General features: G+C 47.7%; 4 protein-coding genes across 4 annotated transcripts; 1 reads left to right on the top strand and 3 right to left on the bottom strand.

The window, feature by feature from the left end:
- Positions 1 to 542: 542 nt before the first annotated feature.
- LOC106866091 (protein NRT1/ PTR FAMILY 5.10) lies at positions 543 to 2,894 on the bottom strand. Its single transcript, XM_014898657.2, has 4 exons — positions 2,538 to 2,894; positions 2,249 to 2,466; positions 1,723 to 2,165; positions 543 to 1,633 (listed from the first exon to the last, which is right to left on the bottom strand). Exons 1-4 carry the CDS (start codon positions 2,851 to 2,853, stop codon positions 802 to 804), a joined length of 1,809 nt encoding a protein of 602 aa, XP_014754143.2. The 5' UTR covers positions 2,854 to 2,894; the 3' UTR covers positions 543 to 801.
- A 3,059-nt stretch (positions 2,895 to 5,953) lies between these two features.
- LOC100831418 (protein NRT1/ PTR FAMILY 5.10) lies at positions 5,954 to 8,523 on the bottom strand. Its single transcript, XM_014898994.2, has 4 exons — positions 8,224 to 8,523; positions 7,897 to 8,114; positions 7,059 to 7,549; positions 5,954 to 6,934 (listed from the first exon to the last, which is right to left on the bottom strand). The coding sequence occupies exons 1-4, from the start codon at positions 8,351 to 8,353 to the stop codon at positions 6,124 to 6,126; spliced, it is 1,650 nt and encodes a 549-aa protein (XP_014754480.1). The 5' UTR covers positions 8,354 to 8,523; the 3' UTR covers positions 5,954 to 6,123.
- A 3,251-nt stretch (positions 8,524 to 11,774) lies between these two features.
- LOC100831113 lies at positions 11,775 to 14,013 on the top strand. The gene is made up of 2 exons (XM_003564672.4): positions 11,775 to 11,933; positions 13,368 to 14,013. Exon 2 carries the CDS (start codon positions 13,397 to 13,399, stop codon positions 13,688 to 13,690), a length of 294 nt encoding a protein of 97 aa, XP_003564720.1. The 5' UTR covers positions 11,775 to 11,933; positions 13,368 to 13,396; the 3' UTR covers positions 13,691 to 14,013.
- A 178-nt stretch (positions 14,014 to 14,191) lies between these two features.
- On the bottom strand, positions 14,192 to 18,046 carry LOC100830498 (bifunctional aspartate aminotransferase and glutamate/aspartate-prephenate aminotransferase). Its single transcript, XM_003564670.4, has 10 exons — positions 17,551 to 18,046; positions 17,236 to 17,455; positions 16,892 to 16,985; positions 16,692 to 16,795; positions 15,821 to 16,069; positions 15,599 to 15,712; positions 15,207 to 15,290; positions 14,823 to 14,993; positions 14,628 to 14,741; positions 14,192 to 14,539 (listed from the first exon to the last, which is right to left on the bottom strand). Exons 1-10 carry the CDS (start codon positions 17,637 to 17,639, stop codon positions 14,399 to 14,401), a joined length of 1,380 nt encoding a protein of 459 aa, XP_003564718.1. The 5' UTR covers positions 17,640 to 18,046; the 3' UTR covers positions 14,192 to 14,398.
- Between the last annotated feature and the right edge of the window lie 130 nt (positions 18,047 to 18,176).

The raw sequence follows: 18,176 nt of genomic DNA, 5'->3' as shown, positions 1-18,176 counted from the left end.
TAACAAAACAATTTGGAGTTGTAGACATTGGTATATTTTCAATAAAAATTTCAAAGTTTAGAAAATGTAATTTACCATAAAGGTAGGTATGAGCTAAGGGGAGGTATCCGCTGAAAACCAGATTTCAGTGAAAAACTGCAATTTCACCATTTAGTCCATCGGATCCATAACGAACCGTTAGATTTTTTGTTTTTTTAGGAAACACAGTACAGACACATACACTCACAAACACACATACTCAACCTACCCCTGTGAGCACCTCCGATAGACTAGTCCGGCGGATCACCCCACATGCGTCTCGTAGTTGATGGGTACGTCACTCTCACTGAAAGCACAACGCCGGTTAAAATCCTAGAAAAAATCCAGAAAATGCGAGCAGTGATGCCAAGTCTGAGATTTCAATCTGTGTGGTCGACTTGAGCGTTCGCGACCCTTTCATCTATGTCGTCCTTTTCGATCTGAGGAACCGCGATGTAAATTTTCAGGTTTTTAGGCTAGACAAATGACCAATTGTGCAATTTCATGACTGTTTGGTACAGCTATTTTAGTATCCAGTGAAAACTAAAAGAGGCCAGAGATACGGCCAATTCCGGAATTTATGACGGTTAGCACAGCTAAATCGTTAGGATGCTGAAATGGCATTGTACTATCTCAGTTGTATTGTATCTGTATGTACGCTACAGCAACCTGAAAATTTTGCACTCACTGGCTAGGCGTGGTGCTTCCCTGAAGAGTGAAGAGACAAAATCTCCCTCCAATTAAGCAGTGGGAGAGTAACAAGAACTGTAATCACCATCAGGGTCACACTACGATAGCATCAGGATCATCTCCCCTGTAATCACCATCGCCGGCCTTTTTCTTGTAGACATAAAGTCGCGAGAAGAACAAGAAGGCAACGAGCTCCACGGCGCAGAGCCCGGCGAGGAGCCAGTAGAAGTAGTCGAGGTGCGCCTTGTTGAGGTTGTTGGAGAACCAGCTGGCCCCGTTCTTCTTGGTGGCGCCGTCGATGACCGATATGAGGAAGCTGCTGAGGAGGTGTCCGACGCCGAAGATGCTGAGGAACAGCGCGAGCCCGAGGCTGCGCACGGCGTCGGGCACCTGGTCGTAGAAGAACTCCTGCAGCCCGATCATGGCGAACACGTCGGACACGCCGATGAGGATGTACTGCGGGACCATCCACCACAGCGTCATCGGGAGCTGCGTCTTCGGGGTGTTCACGAGGCCGGCTGCAGACGCGACGCGGAGCCGCTTCATCTCGACGAGAGCAGAGAGGACGACGGCGGCCAGGGAGAGCGCCAGCCCGACGCCGACCCTCTGCAGCATGGTGATCCCCGACGGCCTCCCCGTGTAGCGCCGGGCCAAAGGGACGAAGAGCCGGTCGTACACCGGGATGAAGACGACGATGCTGATGCTGATGAACGTCTGCAGCGCCGCGGGCGGCACCTTGAAGCTGGGCCCGATCCGCCGGTCCAGCGTCGCCGCCTGCTTGGTGAAGAACGTCGACGTCTGGGAGAAGATGATGGCGTAGATTATGCAGGACGCCCAGATTGGCAGCAGGCGGAAGACGCTCTTCACTTCCTCGACGAGATCCTCGGCGCTGTCGCCGCCCTCGACTTTGGCACTGCTCGCCGGGCTGCACACCGTACGAACTTTCACATCAGCAGACGTCGCACGGGCAATTAAAGAAACAGATCTGAGGAGTTCGATCGAATTGTTACATACTTGGTGCGATGTTTCGATCTCCAGCTCTTGATCAATGTGAAGAACGCCTTGCCGACGCGGGCGACGGGGCTGGGCTCCTTGGTGGTGTAGTAGCGGTAGGAGCGGGTGCCCAGGAGGAAGACGGCGAGGGAGACGGCGATGACGATGCAGGGGATGCCGAAGCCGAGGCCCCAGCCGACGTTGTCCTGGACGTAGCTGGAGACCATGATGGTGACGGCGGTGCCGGAGCACATGCCCAGGTACCACCAGTTGAAGAAGGAGCTCCGCGCCACGGACTCCTTGGGGTCCTTGTCGTCGAACTGGTCGGCGGCGAACGCCTGCGCGCACGGCTTGTGCGCGCCCTCGCCCAGCGCCACCAGGTACAGCGCCACGTAGAAGACGGCGACGTGCCCGCCGGCCCCGAAGATGCGGACCGCCGACGACAGAGACAACGTGCCCATGCTCTGGATAGTTTCCAGGGAGAAAGAAAAATCAGAGATCGGGATACTTCTCCTCGAATCGAATTGTGATCGAGCTTGTGACTGACCAGGATGAAGAGGATGGAGGCGAGGACGATGGCGCGGTAGCGGCCGAGCCAGGCGTCGGCGATGCAGGCGAGCGGCAGCGGCAGCATCTGGGAGACGCCCTTCCACGCGTCGATGGACGCCGCCGCGCGCGCCATCGGCTGCCCCAGCGGCCCCGTCAGGTACTGGATCAGGTTCGACGCCACGCCCTTGTACGCGAACCTCTCCGCAATCTCCATTGCTGCATGCAAACAAGCGATCAACAACAAGAAGGCCCGCCGTCGGCGTGAACAAAGAGAGATTGGAACGCACCCATGACGAAAATCGAAGACTTCCAGCCGCCGGTGGCGGCACGGGAGGCGGGCTGGCCGCGGTAGTCGGCGGCGCCAGAGACAGTGTCCCCCATGGTGATGTCTCCAAAGTGGTGGCCGGGGTTGGGTGTCAACAGGCTCCGGTGAAGCATGACACGGAAGGCCAGGGCTTTATGTAGGAAGGATGGGCAGGATTGCGTGCAAGCCGATCGAGACGGGTACAGCTGATTGCAGGCGGAAACAGCGTGCCAAGTGCCAACCCGAGGCAATAATCGATGGACAGCATTAATGGGTTCCATTTGTAACAGCAGATACATAGCAACACGAATTATAAATTCAGTGCCAAATTATCTCCTCCGGTGGCACATTCTTGACATTTTTGAACGTTACGAGTTTATATCTTGCCTTGTTTGGCGCCGCTCGTGGGCGCTCGCTCGGGCCATGCGCGCGCCTGTGCCGCCGTGGCGCCCCGCGTGCGAATGCCACGTGCCGCGGGTGAGACTTTCTGCACGGGCGCACGAGAGAGCATGGGCACGCGCAGCTAGGCTCCTGTTTGATTGATCGGATGTGGTCGGCTGAGATCTGCCCAGCTCGAAAAGAGGTCGCTAGTGCACCGCGGGCACGGACCTCCCGTTCTCCACGATTCCAAATTGATGGTAACTATATAGCTAGGCGCTTAATTCTGACTTCTGGGGAACTTTTGGAAAAGCAACGGACACGAACAGTTGGCGATCGGATCACGGTATAGGTCCTGATGGGAATGTTATACTCCCGCACGATTCGTGTTATAGAACTATTCTGCAAACGCTAAAAGTTAGGTACTGTATTGCTTAACGGTCTTATTCTGATTATTCGTGATCTAGACCGCCGCAGTTTTGTACTCTTGTACTCCGGCATGGCTCGTGTATAGAACTATCTTACAAACACAGACATGAATAGGAGTAGAAGTGCACGAGAAAGACACATTTCTTGTCACGGAGTATTATTTTCCTTTTTGCGGACGCATGTTAATCAAGGAGAATATATCATTGTGTAAGGCTTTATTATTCAAGGAAATGAGACCAACTTATATCTAAAAGTTAAAATACTGCAGTTTGTCAATACTTTGGTTTTTTAATACTTTGATACGATACATAGCCCAAATCTTTTGTTCTGCTAAGTAGATAAAATTTGTTCAAAGCAACTCCGCGGAGAACAAACCACCCCGGCCTGGGAAAAAGCTGGTAGAGCTCAGCACAAGTAAAGCATGTGTTCCTCTTCCTCCAATCCAAGACCTTGATGTCATCACCATATCACACCGCTAATAAAAAAATATTATGATTTAGAAAGAATCTGACACGTAGTACAAAGTTCAACTGTACCATCTCTATGTAGAAAATTTGCTCATTCAATCTTCTAATACTTTGATATCAAACATAGCCCCAAGAACAAACGACTCCGGCCTGGACAAAAAACCCATAAAGCTCGGCACAAGTAAAGCGGAGAAGGATTTAGTGAAGTACTGCATGTAACTCTGGGTAGCTGACATGTGGGCCAACATGGCGTGGGATTCACATGTCAACTACCCAAAGTCCTCTGCACTAACTGCGCTGAATCTGCGTCCAAGTAAAGCATGTGTTCCTCTTCCTCCCACCCAAGACCTTGATGTCATCACCATATGATACTGCTAATAAAAAGTATGACTTAGGAAGAATCTGACGCGTAGTAGAGAGTTAAACTGTACCATCTCTATATAGAAAGTTTGCGCATTCAATCCCCTAATAATTGTAATTGTAATTGATACTAGTACTGATTTTTTTTACAAGATTTCTTTAAGATAACAAAGAAAATCTCTCAACCTAAATCTCTCGTCCATGAGTTATGGTACTTCGATTGGTGGCCTTAGATTTAGAAGATTGAAAGGTGATGTGCTTGGCCATTGCAGTGAACTGCCAATGGAAGACGATCTTACTCGCAAAAAAGAGAAGACGATTTTACAAGTTACGACTGCACTAAGGATGAGTACAATAGTATGATGTCAGACTTTTTTTAACAATGTTAGATAGGACAATTTCTGACGCGGAAGAGAAAGAAATGGAAAGAAGACAAGAACCTTCTCTTAACAAAAAGATGATCTCTTAACAAGAATAATAACACCTTTTTTTTGCCATTGCAACTAGATTTCAACTTTTTCTTCGAATTTATTTAATTTAATCCACTTAAGTGATAAAACCTAGCATATTTGTGGTCTCTGAACGAGGTGTAACGTATAAAAGAAGACAATCTTATGAAGCATTGTACATTTCCAAATATCTTCTACAGTACAACAGTTTGGACGTTGTCTTTCTTTTTTTCCTTTTGTTAGCTCTTGAAATGGTGCTCAATAGACAAAATTAGAAAGAATCTAGCTTCCTTCATCAGACGCATGTACACTCCATGGACCATGGGCTAGTTCAATATAAGCCGATCGATGTCACTCAGCTAGGCAGCTGTATATGCCGGCCTACACCCATCCCTATCCACATTGGAGTTGTACTATTCTTGGAGGGGATCAGTTCGTCAAAAAAAATCTTGGAGGGGATTCAGACTCAGTGGCGCTCTCAAAAGCCGAAAGATGCTTATATACGTATTTTTTACGGCAAAAAGCTGTATACATTATATCCTGCCACCAACTGTCTTTCCTTCTTATCACGTGCTATCATCCACCCATTATCGAACACTGCACATTGTTGATTGGGATCGCCTTCTGCAGTCCAAATACTTGACGTCTTTACGAATAGTCAGCATGCTCTGCACAATTTACCACTATGTTTTCTATTTGTTCGGGTTTCTTATGTAAACTGTACTGATTGCGTTGCAAAAGATGATTACAGACTAATTCACTAAAGGGATCCATTCACTGAACTAATTAATTAAATAATTTGTCCAATAAATATAATTATGTTTCCTAGTATGAATGTGTTATACTCCCTCCGTTTCATAATTCTTGTCGTTGTTTTAGTTTAAATTTGTACAAAAATAACGACAACAGTAATATCTGGCCGAGAGACCTGTTAACATTGACTATGGATCTTTGATCAAGTTGTCCACACAATCGAGTCCTTGGGCGTTCAAATATCACAACCTGCAAGAGTAGCTTCACGCCTTCACATATACAAGTTGTCAAGTTCAGAGATGGTCCACACTTTTGTTGATACGTGCACTCCATGACACCATCATTCTCACGAAATCACGTTACGAGATGCAGATCTTCTTTTTGCAGGGGAAGTACGAGATGAAGATGGAAAGAAATGAGCTGCGTTCTACGTATTTTCGGCCCCTTTCGGGCCTTCACGGCTTTGTAATTCTCCTGGTCGGTCTCGTGGGCTTGTAGCTGGGCCATGTGCTCTTCTCCAACATTTTGATTTACGTCCTTGCAAATCATAGTTGTACCAGTACAAAAAAAAACCTGCACTTTGATCTGTGCAGAATATCTTGGAATTTTAGAACTCGGGCATAGCTGAACCAGTACATAGATCAAGCTAAATCTCTCCCAGAAACTATAACGCTATACACTATACATTGACAACAAAATAATCACATCGCAAAAGTTTTATCCATTCCCTAATCTACATGACAGCAGCAGCACCGTCGTCATGATGCGCCACCCTCTTCTTGTACACATAAACGCGCGAAACGATGAGGAACGCGAGGAGCTCCACGGCGCAGAGCCCGGCGAGGAGCCAGTAGAAGTAGTCGAGGTGCGCGCGGTTGAGGTTGTTGGAGAACCAGCTGGCCCCGCTCTTCTTGGTGGCGCCGTCGATGGCGGATATGAGGAAGCTGCTGAGGAAGTGCCCCACGCCGAAGATGCTGAGGAAGAAGGCGAGGCCGAGGCTGCGGAGCGCGTCGGGGACCTGGTCGTAGAAGAACTCCTGCAGCCCGATCATGGCGAACACGTCGGAGAGCCCGAACAGCACGTACTGCGGCACCATCCACCACAGGCTCATCGGCAGCGCCGCCTTGGGTTCGTCCACGAGGCCGGCGTCCCTCGCCACGCCGAGCCGCTTCATCTCCACGAGCGCCGCCACGGCCATGGCCACCATCGCCAGCACCAGCCCCGTGCCGATCCGCTGCAGCATGGTGATCCCCGAGGACAGGCGCGTGAACCGCCGCGCCACGGGCACGAAGAGCCGGTCGTACACCGGGATGAAGGTGATGATGGTCACGCTGATGAACGTCTGCAGCGCCGCCGGCGGCACCTTGAAGCTCTGGCCGATCCGCCGGTCCAGCGTCGCCGCCTGCTTCGTGAAGAACGTCGAAGATTGGGAGAAGATGACGGCGTAGATGATGCACGTCGCCCAGATGGGGAACAGCCGCAGCAGGCCTCTCACTTCCTCGCGGTGCTCGGTGTTGAACTCATCATCCTCACTGGCAAGAGCGCTGTTATCACAAAGCACAACCAAATTAATTAGTACTCTTATTAAGTCTGACAAGAGTCTGCATTGAGAAATCTCATGGCCAAACAACAAATTTAGAACGAATGAGAGTGGAACAGTGAACATACTTGTCAGATTGGCTCGATTTGGAGCCTCTGATGAGCGCAATGAGCGCTCTGGCGAGGCGAGCGAAGGGGCTGGACCGGGTGGAAGTGTAGTAGCGGTACCTCCGCGTGCCGAGCAAGAACATGGCGAGAGCGAAGACCATGACGAGGCAGGGGATGCCGAAGCCGAGGCCCCAGCCGATGTTGTCCTGGATGTAGCTGGACACCATGGTGGTGGCGGCGGTGCCGGAGCACATGCCGAAGTACCACCAGTTGAAGAAGGAGCTCCTGGAGACGGACTCCTTGGGGTGGTGCTGGTCGAACTGGTCCGCGCCGAACGCCTGCGCGCAGGGCTTGTGCCCGGCCTCCGCCAGCGCCACCAGGTACAGGGAGATGTAGAAGATGGTGACTTGCACCGGGGAAGGGGAGCAAGCGAGCGACTTGGAGGTGAAGCTGCTGCAGCCGTCGGAGTGGAACGCCGGCAGCGCCGAGGAGAGGGTTAACATGCCCATGCTCTGCAATGGCACACACCAACACCATCATCATATCAGCAAGAGAGCCAGTTTGTGCCAACAGCAAGAGCAGAAACAATCAAGACTGTGATCTTGAAGTTCTGTCTGTCATCAGGAACAAGTTTATGACCGCAGGAATGATCGAACTCTTGCGTGACCCACGGAATCCGAGGACGGAGCCGGAGTGGGCGACGCAGTTTTAATACGCCCAAAAGGGTTGGGAGGTTGAGCTCTTAATTGGGCGGACAGAAAGGGGAATTCATAAGCGAAGCACTTTTTCTCTTTGTGCGTCAGAGAGGGGAAAAAGGGGAGGAGCTGATAATCGAGGGACGGGAAAAGGGTAGACTGACCACGACGAAGAGGAGGGAGGCGAGCACGATGGTGCGGTACCTCCCGAGCCATGCGTCGGCGACGCACGCCACGAGCAGCGGCAGCATCGTGGCGACGCCGCTCCAGGCGTTGATCGCCGCGGCGGCCCCCGCCGTGGACTCCCCCAGCGGGCCCGTCAGGTAGCTGATCAGGTTCGCCGACACCCCGTGGTACGCGAACCTCTCCGCGATCTCCACACCTTCAATGATCCCAAACACACAATAAATGAGTCCCCTTCTCGATTAATCAGTGATCGACTTCACCTCGCCTTGTTCCGACGATGGCTTAAAAGGAGCGGAGGGTGTTACCGAGGACAAACATTGCGGCGGACCAGCGGCCGGTGGAGGCGCGAGGCGCGGGGCCGCCGCGGAAGTCCACGACGCCGGGGACGGCGCCATCGGACCGGGGCAGGAGGAGGCCTTGGGTGTTGGTGTCCATACTTTTTCTTCCTCTTCTTCTTGTGTTGAACGAAGACAATGGGGGAGGCTTTGGATCATCATATACTGTGACGCCGGGGTTGTTGCAAGGATCGGATCGCCGCGCAAGGAATCGGACGTTTTCCCCTTTACCTTCGCTGTCAGAAAAAAAAAAGAAAGATCTACTCCTACTTTCCTGAACTCTGCAACTTGAGACGGATGCATAGACACCACGATGCTTGCCCGTGACATTGCGTGCACGGCGCGCGCGAAAATTGACAGCGGTTTAACGATCGATGTTGGCCGCGGCAGGGGCAGCCTCACGATCCGAATCGAGCGGCTGCGGCGGCGAGCGATTAGGGCCTAATCCTGTAGGTGATGACGCGAGTACAGTAGAGCGGGAGAATCACGCCACCCACCGTAGGAACCGTGTCGTGCGTGCGTGCGTACGGGGAATGGATCGAGAGGCGCGGCCAATCCTGGCATGGAGTTGTTGCGGCCCGGTTTGGCCGTTTGCGTCGCGCGGAATCGCGTGGGGATCCCTTGCGGTTGCGGGCAAGGAAGGATAGTCACCGTACTACTCCATTGTTGGTCTGAAAAGGACGGTGGTGCACCCATAGAATACGTCGTCGTAATTGTTTTAGTGTGACGGGGTGAGTTCTGAAGAGGACGGTGGCGTCCAGACTCCATTCGTCTGTGCTGCATTCGACAAGGAATTCGATAAATTTGATATCGTTGGGGTCTCTTCTCGATCTAATGGGTGTCTTAACAACATTGGTCGCTGTTCATTGTTTTTGAGATCGACGACGGAAGCACGTGTCAGGCTCAGAAGAGAACCTGCAGTTTATATCGCCCAAAATGCACCGTTTCGTATTTTTCGGCTCAAGTCGAGGCTACGATTTCCAAGCGTGTGATTGGTCGCGGGCTACAATGATCCGGCAGCAGCAGATCCCAGGCGCGTGCCGGCACACGCCCGGGGCGCGCGAACGCATGTCCCGCACGGGGTCGGCGCGTGTCCTGCCTGCACAAAATGGGGCGGGGCACGGCTCGCGGCAGCCACCTCGGACACGTTCTTCGCTTTACCTGCCTGCCTGCGGCCCAGGAATAGGACTCTTGGTGTGCCGGTAGCAAGGTAGGTGCAATTATGTGCCCAGTTGCAGAATTTGTGCTCTTGGGGTTCACCTGCCGGCTGTCGTTGTGCTTGTGCTCGCTTCAGGCACCTGTTTCTCGTGGCTTTGGATTTGACCGTGACGGGCTTCGATGGTCGTCGGATAAAAGTTTTTTTAGGCTGCGCGGAGCCTCTGCGCCCTACTTCGGGCCGGCTGTGTTGTAGCACCAGTAGTGGGCTTGCAGTGGCTGCGGCCCGATTTTGCGGCCTGGAATCAAAATCGTCGGTGGCCCGCGCAGCGCATGGATCGATCATGGATGGATGGATGGAGCGCCGCGTCGTCGTTTGAGTCCTTGAACGTGGCTCGTGATCGCATCACACGGCCGGCGTGCGCGCGTTCGCGTATCGAACGGCGTACGACGCTTGCCGATAAAGACTCAACCGCTCCGATTCAGTATAGCTCAGGGGAAGAACTGATATGCCGATGGTGCTGTACTGCCAAAAGCCCCCGTCTGCATCATCACCGACGCTCGGGATTTCGACGCGCTGAAAAAATGGATCCATATGTCATCCGAGATACTGTATATCGTTTTCTAATCACGCTGGATATAACCACCTGCTTTGATCTGTACTTCTAGTACTGCTCCCTCCATCGCATATTAAGTGACTCAAATTTATATAAATATGAATGTATCTATATTCAAATAGCGTCTAGAATAGATACATGTAATATTTGGTAACTTAATATGAGACGGAGGAATATGTTTTATGTTCGGAGTACGTCCTTTTTTAACTATGCTTGGTTCCCTTGGTCTATATTCTTTGAATTTCTGTCAGCAGTGTTGTCTCATTTGGTCAAAACCCGGAAAAGTCGTCACTCTTAATGATCATCACCTTTGGAGATTTCTCTTACACCAAGAAGTACCTAGGAAAGCCATTAATCATCTACTCCATATTAACCAATTAAACAATGCACGGAGACCAACAGGAGACAGCTCCGGAAGATGTTAGCTGTCCCATTAGGCTTGATCGTGGTTCAGACTGACAAAATTATCGTTGCATGAACCTCGTAAAATAAATAATGGTCTGAACGTGCTGCCATTGCAAGCTGGTTTCTCCACTGTCTTCACGTACGATGTATCATGATGAACTAGCTTGTACGCGTCGAACTGCTCATCACAGCTCATTTCAGGTGTATGTTTCGTTCCATATGTCGCGTCGGAGCGTCTCTACATACTACGCAGTACAATTGGTGAGGAAAGGAAGGCAAAATATCCGCAGCAAAATCCTATCTTGATTAGAGACGATGAGATAGAAAGACGCGGGGGTTAAGATGAGAGAGGGTGACTTTCAAATGGAGCAGCCATTATAGGATTTTTTTTTTCCAATGGTTGACATATTCCAAAAATTCTACTCCCTGCGTCCGAAATAAGTGGCGTGCATCCGCGTCATTTATTTTCAAGACAGAGGGTATATAAAAGAAAAGTGTGATCCGAAGAGATTCTAATGTTTAGCTTCTGAACCGCTTCCTATTTAGGTCTTCAAGAGTTATATGAGTCAGGTCTAAACCATTGAATGCATGTAGCAGGGTCGCGTCATTTAAAAGATGTGTTGAACCGCTACTGGAGCGTACTCTACAAGTAGTGGAAATATCACGAGTGAAATATGATGTCTCGCTTGATGTCAGCCTAAGGTGGACGACACTCAAACAGAATCCAAACTTTGATATGTGGTTTTTCTGACGTGAGGTTAAAAGTGCCGTTGAGATTAGAAAATCCTATGAAAACATAGACCAGAAAATATAGAACAATGATCACTCGTCGATAACTTGGATTTTTTTTTCTCGCGTTACGATAAAATACAACGTACTTCATTTTGGCGCAATGCCATTCTCGACATATCATACTTACTTTCCTTGATGTCACATCAAAATTTTCAAAAAAGAATGAAGATTTTTTTTTCGAAAAAGTGAAAACCCCATGCATATTATAATCCCTCATATTATACTCCCTCCGTCCCATATTACGTAATATAATATTACATGTATCTATACGCATTTTGGGTATCGATACATTTATATTTGGACAAATTTGAGTCACCTGATATGGTACAGAAGAATTATAAAAAGATAAATATCTGGGCTACAAAGTCCCTTGGAATCTAAACCATCGAAAAGGTGGAATGAATTAAACCATAGTGGCAGGCAAATCACCAAAGATAAAGATAGATTAGCATGGCCCACTAAACTCCGATTAGCCTTCTTAATTATACGTCTAATATACCGCTAGTTTCGTTTTAGGTTCATGAGTCTTGTCTAGATCCTAATATATCTCGGCTCGGCTCCTGTCAAAATAAAAGGCCCCCTTCTCTCTCTACACATTTTCTCTTACCAAGATCTCTCTTTCTCTCCCCCTTCTCAACCGCGAGCCTCAGGCCCGAAACCTCCCGCTTTGCGCGATTGGCCCCGGCGCAAGATCAGAGGACGAAAAGAAAGGTGAATTTCCCCCTCGCTTTTCCTCGTTCCAATTTCTGCCAAAAGTGGTTCCAGAGATTCGATTTTAAGCGCCAGTTTAGTGGCTCGTTTCTGTGATTTAGTTTCGTGGCGTGGTATCCCGTTGATTGATGAGGATATTTATTCGGGAGATTTGGGATTCTTTAGTCAGGAATTTGTCTGCGCTACACCTTCCATTGTTACCCGATTCGATTTAGAGTTGTCTGTTATTAATCCCCACTCTTCCTTTGCAACCGTGTGCTGATAAAATTCGTGCATGTTGATGTGAAGGTAGTTTAGGAGCGGACCTGATGTCTGTTTTCATGGAATTCGAAGAAGGTTATCATGTAGGTTCGCCATGTGTATCTCAGTAGTGCGTCTCTTTCGATATACAACATCGTAGTATTGTGCACTACAGCTGTTTGAGTTTCAGACTTTCTAATTTCAGAACAAAGGATGGTAATGATGTTTTGGCTGTGAAATTTTCAGTGAGTTAGAGAAGTAGATGTCTATTTTTGTTCGTTGTAAGGCATTGCACACATTCCTAACCTGATTTGAGTTACTGAAATTGGGATAGTTCATAAATTTCTGTCAAGTTCTTGTGTTCATCTTTGCTGAATTAGTTGATGCTTTTATCAAATAATAATAAATATGATATTCAGATTGTACGTAGCTTGATCATTTTACTAATGGCATATAGGCAAGCATGATATGCTATTTCTTGTTTGTTGGTGCTAACTAAAAGGTAGACCCCCAGTTCTCTGAAATAGGAGTATATACTTATAAATTTGTCAACTTTTTGGAAATAACATCTGCCAAGGGTATATTGCAGGTTGCTTTCTGGATTGCACAATGTAGTATTTAGTTAGTATTTACTAACTCCCCTAGAGTGTCAAACTTGCATAGCAATGATTAATTAAGAGTCACACCCTGCCATGTTCAAATGGTTGAGCTAATGCAATCTGGAACTGATGCTGACAGCTATCAATCTATGATGCAACGTCCGAACTACAACATGCACACATCCTTTCCAGGAAAATAGTCTGAATTGCTTCATATGTTCACTTATTTGCTTACTGAAGTAACAATCTTGCTAAAGGGGATGCTCGAGCTTGCTCTTTTTAGGTGGCTATCTGTTTCAGATTACATCCTGTGGCTGCTACAGTAGCAGTGAGTTTGAACACTGAGAGAAAGATATTTTAATCTTGAAAAGAGAGGCCTTTCTACAACCCTCTTGACACAAGTTACACACATTGAAGTTGATTCTAGATAATTTGACGAGTTAATGAGTTATGCAACTAAAAAGAGAGACCACGGTCCTTTGTAGGCTCTCCCCCACTGGTTCTTTTTCACTTGTCATCCACCTCGAGGCTTGAGTTTGATAGGATTGTTTACTTATACTGAAATATTTTTCTAAAATTGCTTCTTCTTCTGCAGTAATCGGCAATTTCACCTCGACAATAATCATGAGTCTAGCTTGTCTAGTATGCCATGGCATGAGCAGCCCCTCACATTCCTTCAGAAGCTACTCAGTCTCAAGCTCCGAGGAGGAGAACAGGTGCGGAGCTGCTGTTGCCTGCCTGTCGCGGAAAATTATGGCCGCAGGAACTGCTAACCGTGTGGGAACGTCAAAGGTGACCCCTGTAATGGCTACTGGCCAAGGAGGCATTGAAGGTGCTCCACGCCTCCAAAGGAGCCGAGCTGTTTCAAGGGATCTTGTCAGAGACTGGAACTTTGACGAGACTGTCGTTGGGAACTAGATTAGGTGCTAGCAGTTCTTCCCAGGCTGGACATTGAATTATCATCTGGCAAGAGAGACCCATCCCTTGATGTACATTTTCTAGTATACATCTTGGTATCTATGTACTACATCAGTACGCATTCAACCGATGAGCAAATTATTAAGAGTACTGATTTCTTATAGACAGCCTGGCTTGTTCCATAGTCGCCAACCTGTGTAGTTATATCAATTTTCCAGGGCCACTTTATTTTTATTTTATTGCTGTTAACATATATGAATGATGAACTGAGATTTTTGTTTAGTTTTAATATCATATGAAGTGGTTGGTGTTGTAGTTTTTGATGTACTGATGTCAAGTGTCCATACATGAGGGTCACGAATAATCCAAGTGTCTGCTTTTATTTCATTTTGGACAAGGCTCCTGGCCCTCATCTTTTCAATCAGAATGTCGCCAAAGCTGAACAGATTACTGCAAATGGAATTTATTTGCGTAGGATAGAAGATACAAACTCACAAAATGGGCACAATCCAGCTTATTCATAAAAAGAAAGGGACATGAATTTTCCATTTGCTTGAAGTTTGGTGCAATAAATCCATAACGATACAGATACCAACAACAAAAAGATCAAGTCTGTCAAAACAATGCAAGAGATGGTACATGAGTGCAGTTTAGAGTTTATGGAGGTCGCCCAGTTCTCACTGCAATTTACAGACTAAACATTTTTCACTAGGCAGCGACACGGGGTTTGATTAAAGCGACCGCTTCTTTGATTTTCACCATAGCAGTTTGTAACGTGGATAGCGCTGCAGCATATGAAATGCGGACACATGTGTCGTCCCCGAATGCATCCCCTGGGACAAGCGCGACCTATAGTACCACAGGTAGCAATTACAACATTTTCAATAAACTTCACTGAAGAATGGATACAAAATTATGAATGAATTGCTGACGATACCTGTGCTTTCTCTAAGAGAAAAATGCAGAGGGACTCAGAGTCACTGATAGTACCAAAACCTTCTACCTCAGATCCATAGTAGGAGCTGAAGTCAATGAATAAATAGAAGGCACCCTACAAATTTGAAATTTTAGCCATCTTGTACATAGTGTTCAACTAGGTTTCTGCGCAAAAACCTGTAATCATGGATCATACCTTAGGCTCTGATATTTTCACACCTGGAATTTCCTTGAAGCCATTGACAAGGTAATCCCTGCGTTCCTGGAATGCTTTGACCATAGTTGATACTGCTTCGCCACCAGCATACCCAAGGTTTAAAGCTGCAAGCCCTGCTTTCTGTGATATGCTACTCGCACCTGAGGTGAACTGCAGTGAACACACAAGGAACTGCTGTTAGGATAATCGCAGATCACGATTCAAATTATTTCTTCATGACAATGATACAGTCCGCACCACGGAAAAATGGTTTGAAGGTTTAACAAAGTGAAGTGGTGGTAGATTTACACTTGCAGGACTCTGGTACCACTTAGTTACATCTGTCAAGTTTACATACTAGAACAAGGGAGGTGAAGTGTTTACCTGGCTTTGGATCTTTCCACATGCTGCAACAAAATGTTTAGGGGCTGCAAGGTAGCCGAGTCGCCAGCCCGTCATTGCAAAAGCCTATAAAATTCACACCACCAAATATTTCAGCCAACACAGTTGCATAATCAAAGGCCAAATTCTGATTTCGACCATTGCATGGAATTGAATTAGGCATGAACTTCTTGCTATGGTTCTGAAGGATGGCATGTTTTGTACTCCCTCCGATCAATAATAAGTGTCTCAGATTTTGTCCTAAGTTAGTACAAAGTTATACTAAATCTGAGACACTTATTATGGGTCGGAGGGAGTAATTTGAAAATCCATACAGCTAGAAGTTCTTACGGGTTTTTTTAAGAGTGAATGATACCAATTAAATACATATGTACCTTGGAAAAACCATTTACAGTTAATGTTCTTTCCCACATTCCAGGCAATGAGGCAAAGCTTGTATGTGTTGCAGGCTGATAGATAATATGCTCATAGATCTCGTCAGATAAAACCTGAAAAACATAAATAATTAAGATCCTATGCCATAATGACATGCAGTGAAGATGTAACAGCTGATATCACATAGCATACTACAAATCCAAATAATCAAGAGAACTTACCAGCAGTCTAGGATGCTTCTTGACTATATCGGCTATTTTTTCAAGCAAATCCTTAGGATATACCGACCCTGTTGGATTAGATGGAGAACAGAGAATCAAAAGCCTCGATTTCTCGCTGATCTTCTCAGCAAGTATTTCTGGGCTTAACAAGAAATTCTCTGATATGTTTGTAGGAAGGATCACTGGAGCTGCACCAGCCAATGTAGCCATCTCAGGATAACTGACCCAGTAAGGTGCTGGTATCAAAACCTAAAATAACAGGATCCTTCAACATTGTTAAAACAGACAACACCATAAACTATTTAAATTACAAGCACAAGAGACATCAGTTATCACATCACAGATTTGTCAGAACAAGTCTCAGTGCAATAGTCTGACAAAACTATACAGGCAACAAAGACCATATATGGACAGAACCTAATTGCAAATTATCTGCAAGTGACACATATGTGCAATCAACAATACACACCTGGTGTTCTTGTTATATTTTCTAGAGATGGTATAACTAAGATATTTGGCCTTATTACAGATTGCTAGTTGCTTTGTCATAGGCCATACTTTGTTGGGACGTTCATGTTGCCAGAGCGCTGATGCTTGATTGATTGACATGTTGCATGAGTTTCTTTTAGGTTGGGAGTAGTCCACATGTCGTGTTTTGGTTTGTTGCCAACTTAAAATGCGGCGCTAGTGAGGTTTTCAGTCTGGTTTTCCTTATAAACTGGATAATTTCTCTACTACTTAATGAATAGCCAGAGCTCCTCATAATTGCTCAGAAAAATACAGACTGCGGCTGTCCTTATGGATTCCGCAAGGGAGACCGGAAACAGAACACATATGCACTGTTATTTAGTAAGAGAAGAGGGGGCCTCACCTCATCACCAGGTGAGCAAACAGCAAGCACGGCTTGCGTGATGCACTGCTTAGCTCCATTGCTCACTAGCACCTGATCTGGGCTGTAGGATATCCCATTCTCCTCTGAACATTCAGAGCAAACAAAAGTTACTCAATATTCTTCTTTACCGAAGTGGTAACTCTGTGAACAAGGAATCCATCCAATAAACAAATACACACCCTGGAGTTTGTTACAGATAGCCTTTCTTAGCTCCAAAGTCCCAGCATTAGGAGTGTACCTTGTGTAGCCATCCCTGATTGCATTCATCCCAGCCTGGATCAAAGCAAGCAATCAGAACGTTTAGCTGAGACATTCCAGTTTGCCAATAACAAAGTTCTCTTGTGTCTAAATAAGCTACTCCTACTAAGTATGAACACCAGAACATAAGCAAGATATCTATCAAATCCGCAATCTGTACTAAATTTTTGATAGAATTGAGAGCAATACTGAGAGCAATACACCATGAGGTTCCAAAAGTTTCCGTGAACTCATATCCAAGTACACCAAGAAGAACAAGCATAACCTCGGCAATCGAGGCCGGCGTGTCGAAGTCGGGCTCCCCTGCGGCGAGGCCGATGACCGGCACGCCAGCCTGCCGCAGCGCCGTGGCCTGGTCTGTGATCGCCATGGTCTTGGACGGGCGCAGCGCGCTCACAGTCGGGCTGATGGACGCGTCCACCGCCTCCGCCCTCACCGCCGACATCCTCCTGGCCCTCGCCGCCGTCGCCCCCTTCCCCCACGCCCTGCAAACAAACGCAGGGAGTAAGCGATACGCCCTTCAACAAATCTTCACAGCCGCGGAAAGGTTCAGGACTCTGAGAGAGGCGGGTTTGCGCACCTGGTGAAGCGGACGGAGCTGGGATCGGAGGCCGGTCTGGTGGGGGTGGAGAAGGACGGGGCGGAAGAGGTGGCGGGGGCGGCGGCCATCGCGAGTTGAGGGCTTGCCCTTGGCTTAAATGTGGACCTCGCGGTGTTCGCGGTAGCTTGTCCCCGGCTCCCCCGGGTTTATACTCGAGGTGGTCATGGTGATTGGTGGTGGTGGTAGGTGGGTGCGCCATGAGCGCGGCTTTGGGTTGGTACAGAATGCAGGAAGGTTGGACTTTCGTTTGCATTCTTCAGCCCCGAGTTCTTCCACCAACCTCTCACAGACGAACTGGGAATGAAGTGATGCAACAATTCGCAGAGAGAAACCGAAGGAACTTGCCTTTGATTGGCGCGGCGATGTAGTAATATGTGAAATTTTATCTACTGCAATCTAAAATGGGGCATATGATTTCCATTCTCCTCCACGCGGATCAATAGGCCTTGGTGGCTCAGCCTCCTTGTAATGGACTGAATTGAACACAACTGTTTTTTGCTTTCCTCTGATATGACATTATCTCCATCTTGGGTTTTGCACAACTGGGACTGTAAACAATGTTTTCCACCAAAAGGAACTCTTTGGATCGCGCAGTTCTGCTGTTC

Source organism: Brachypodium distachyon, chromosome 2 (genome assembly GCF_000005505.3).
Source record: "Brachypodium distachyon strain Bd21 chromosome 2, Brachypodium_distachyon_v3.0, whole genome shotgun sequence".
Taxonomy (NCBI): Eukaryota; Viridiplantae; Streptophyta; class Magnoliopsida; order Poales; family Poaceae; genus Brachypodium; species Brachypodium distachyon.
Note: the sequence above shows the minus strand (reverse complement) of the source record. Positions and strands in the feature narration are given on the sequence as shown.

Coding starts and splice junctions, on each gene's coding strand:
- LOC100830498 (XM_003564670.4), bottom strand. CDS start 17,639: ATGGCCGCCGCCCCCGCCACCTCTTCCGCCCCGTCCTTCTCCACCCCC. Junction 15,713..15,820: donor AGAAGCATCCTAGACTGCTG/GTAAGTTCTCTT, acceptor TATGTTTTTCAG/GTTTTATCTGACGAGATCTA. Junction 14,742..14,822: donor TGAAAATATCAGAGCCTAAG/GTATGATCCATG, acceptor TCAAATTTGTAG/GGTGCCTTCTATTTATTCAT.
- LOC100831418 (XM_014898994.2), bottom strand. CDS start 8,353: ATGGACACCAACACCCAAGGCCTCCTCCTGCCCCGGTCCGATGGCGCC. Junction 7,550..7,896: donor CCTCCCTCCTCTTCGTCGTG/GTCAGTCTACCC, acceptor GTGCCATTGCAG/AGCATGGGCATGTTAACCCT. Junction 6,935..7,058: donor AAATCGAGCCAATCTGACAA/GTATGTTCACTG, acceptor TTGTGATAACAG/CGCTCTTGCCAGTGAGGATG.
- LOC100831113 (XM_003564672.4), top strand. CDS start 13,397: ATGAGTCTAGCTTGTCTAGTATGCCATGGCATGAGCAGCCCCTCACAT.
- LOC106866091 (XM_014898657.2), bottom strand. CDS start 2,853: ATGTATCTGCTGTTACAAATGGAACCCATTAATGCTGTCCATCGATTA. Junction 2,166..2,248: donor CCTCCATCCTCTTCATCCTG/GTCAGTCACAAG, acceptor GAAACTATCCAG/AGCATGGGCACGTTGTCTCT. Junction 1,634..1,722: donor AGATCGAAACATCGCACCAA/GTATGTAACAAT, acceptor TACGGTGTGCAG/CCCGGCGAGCAGTGCCAAAG.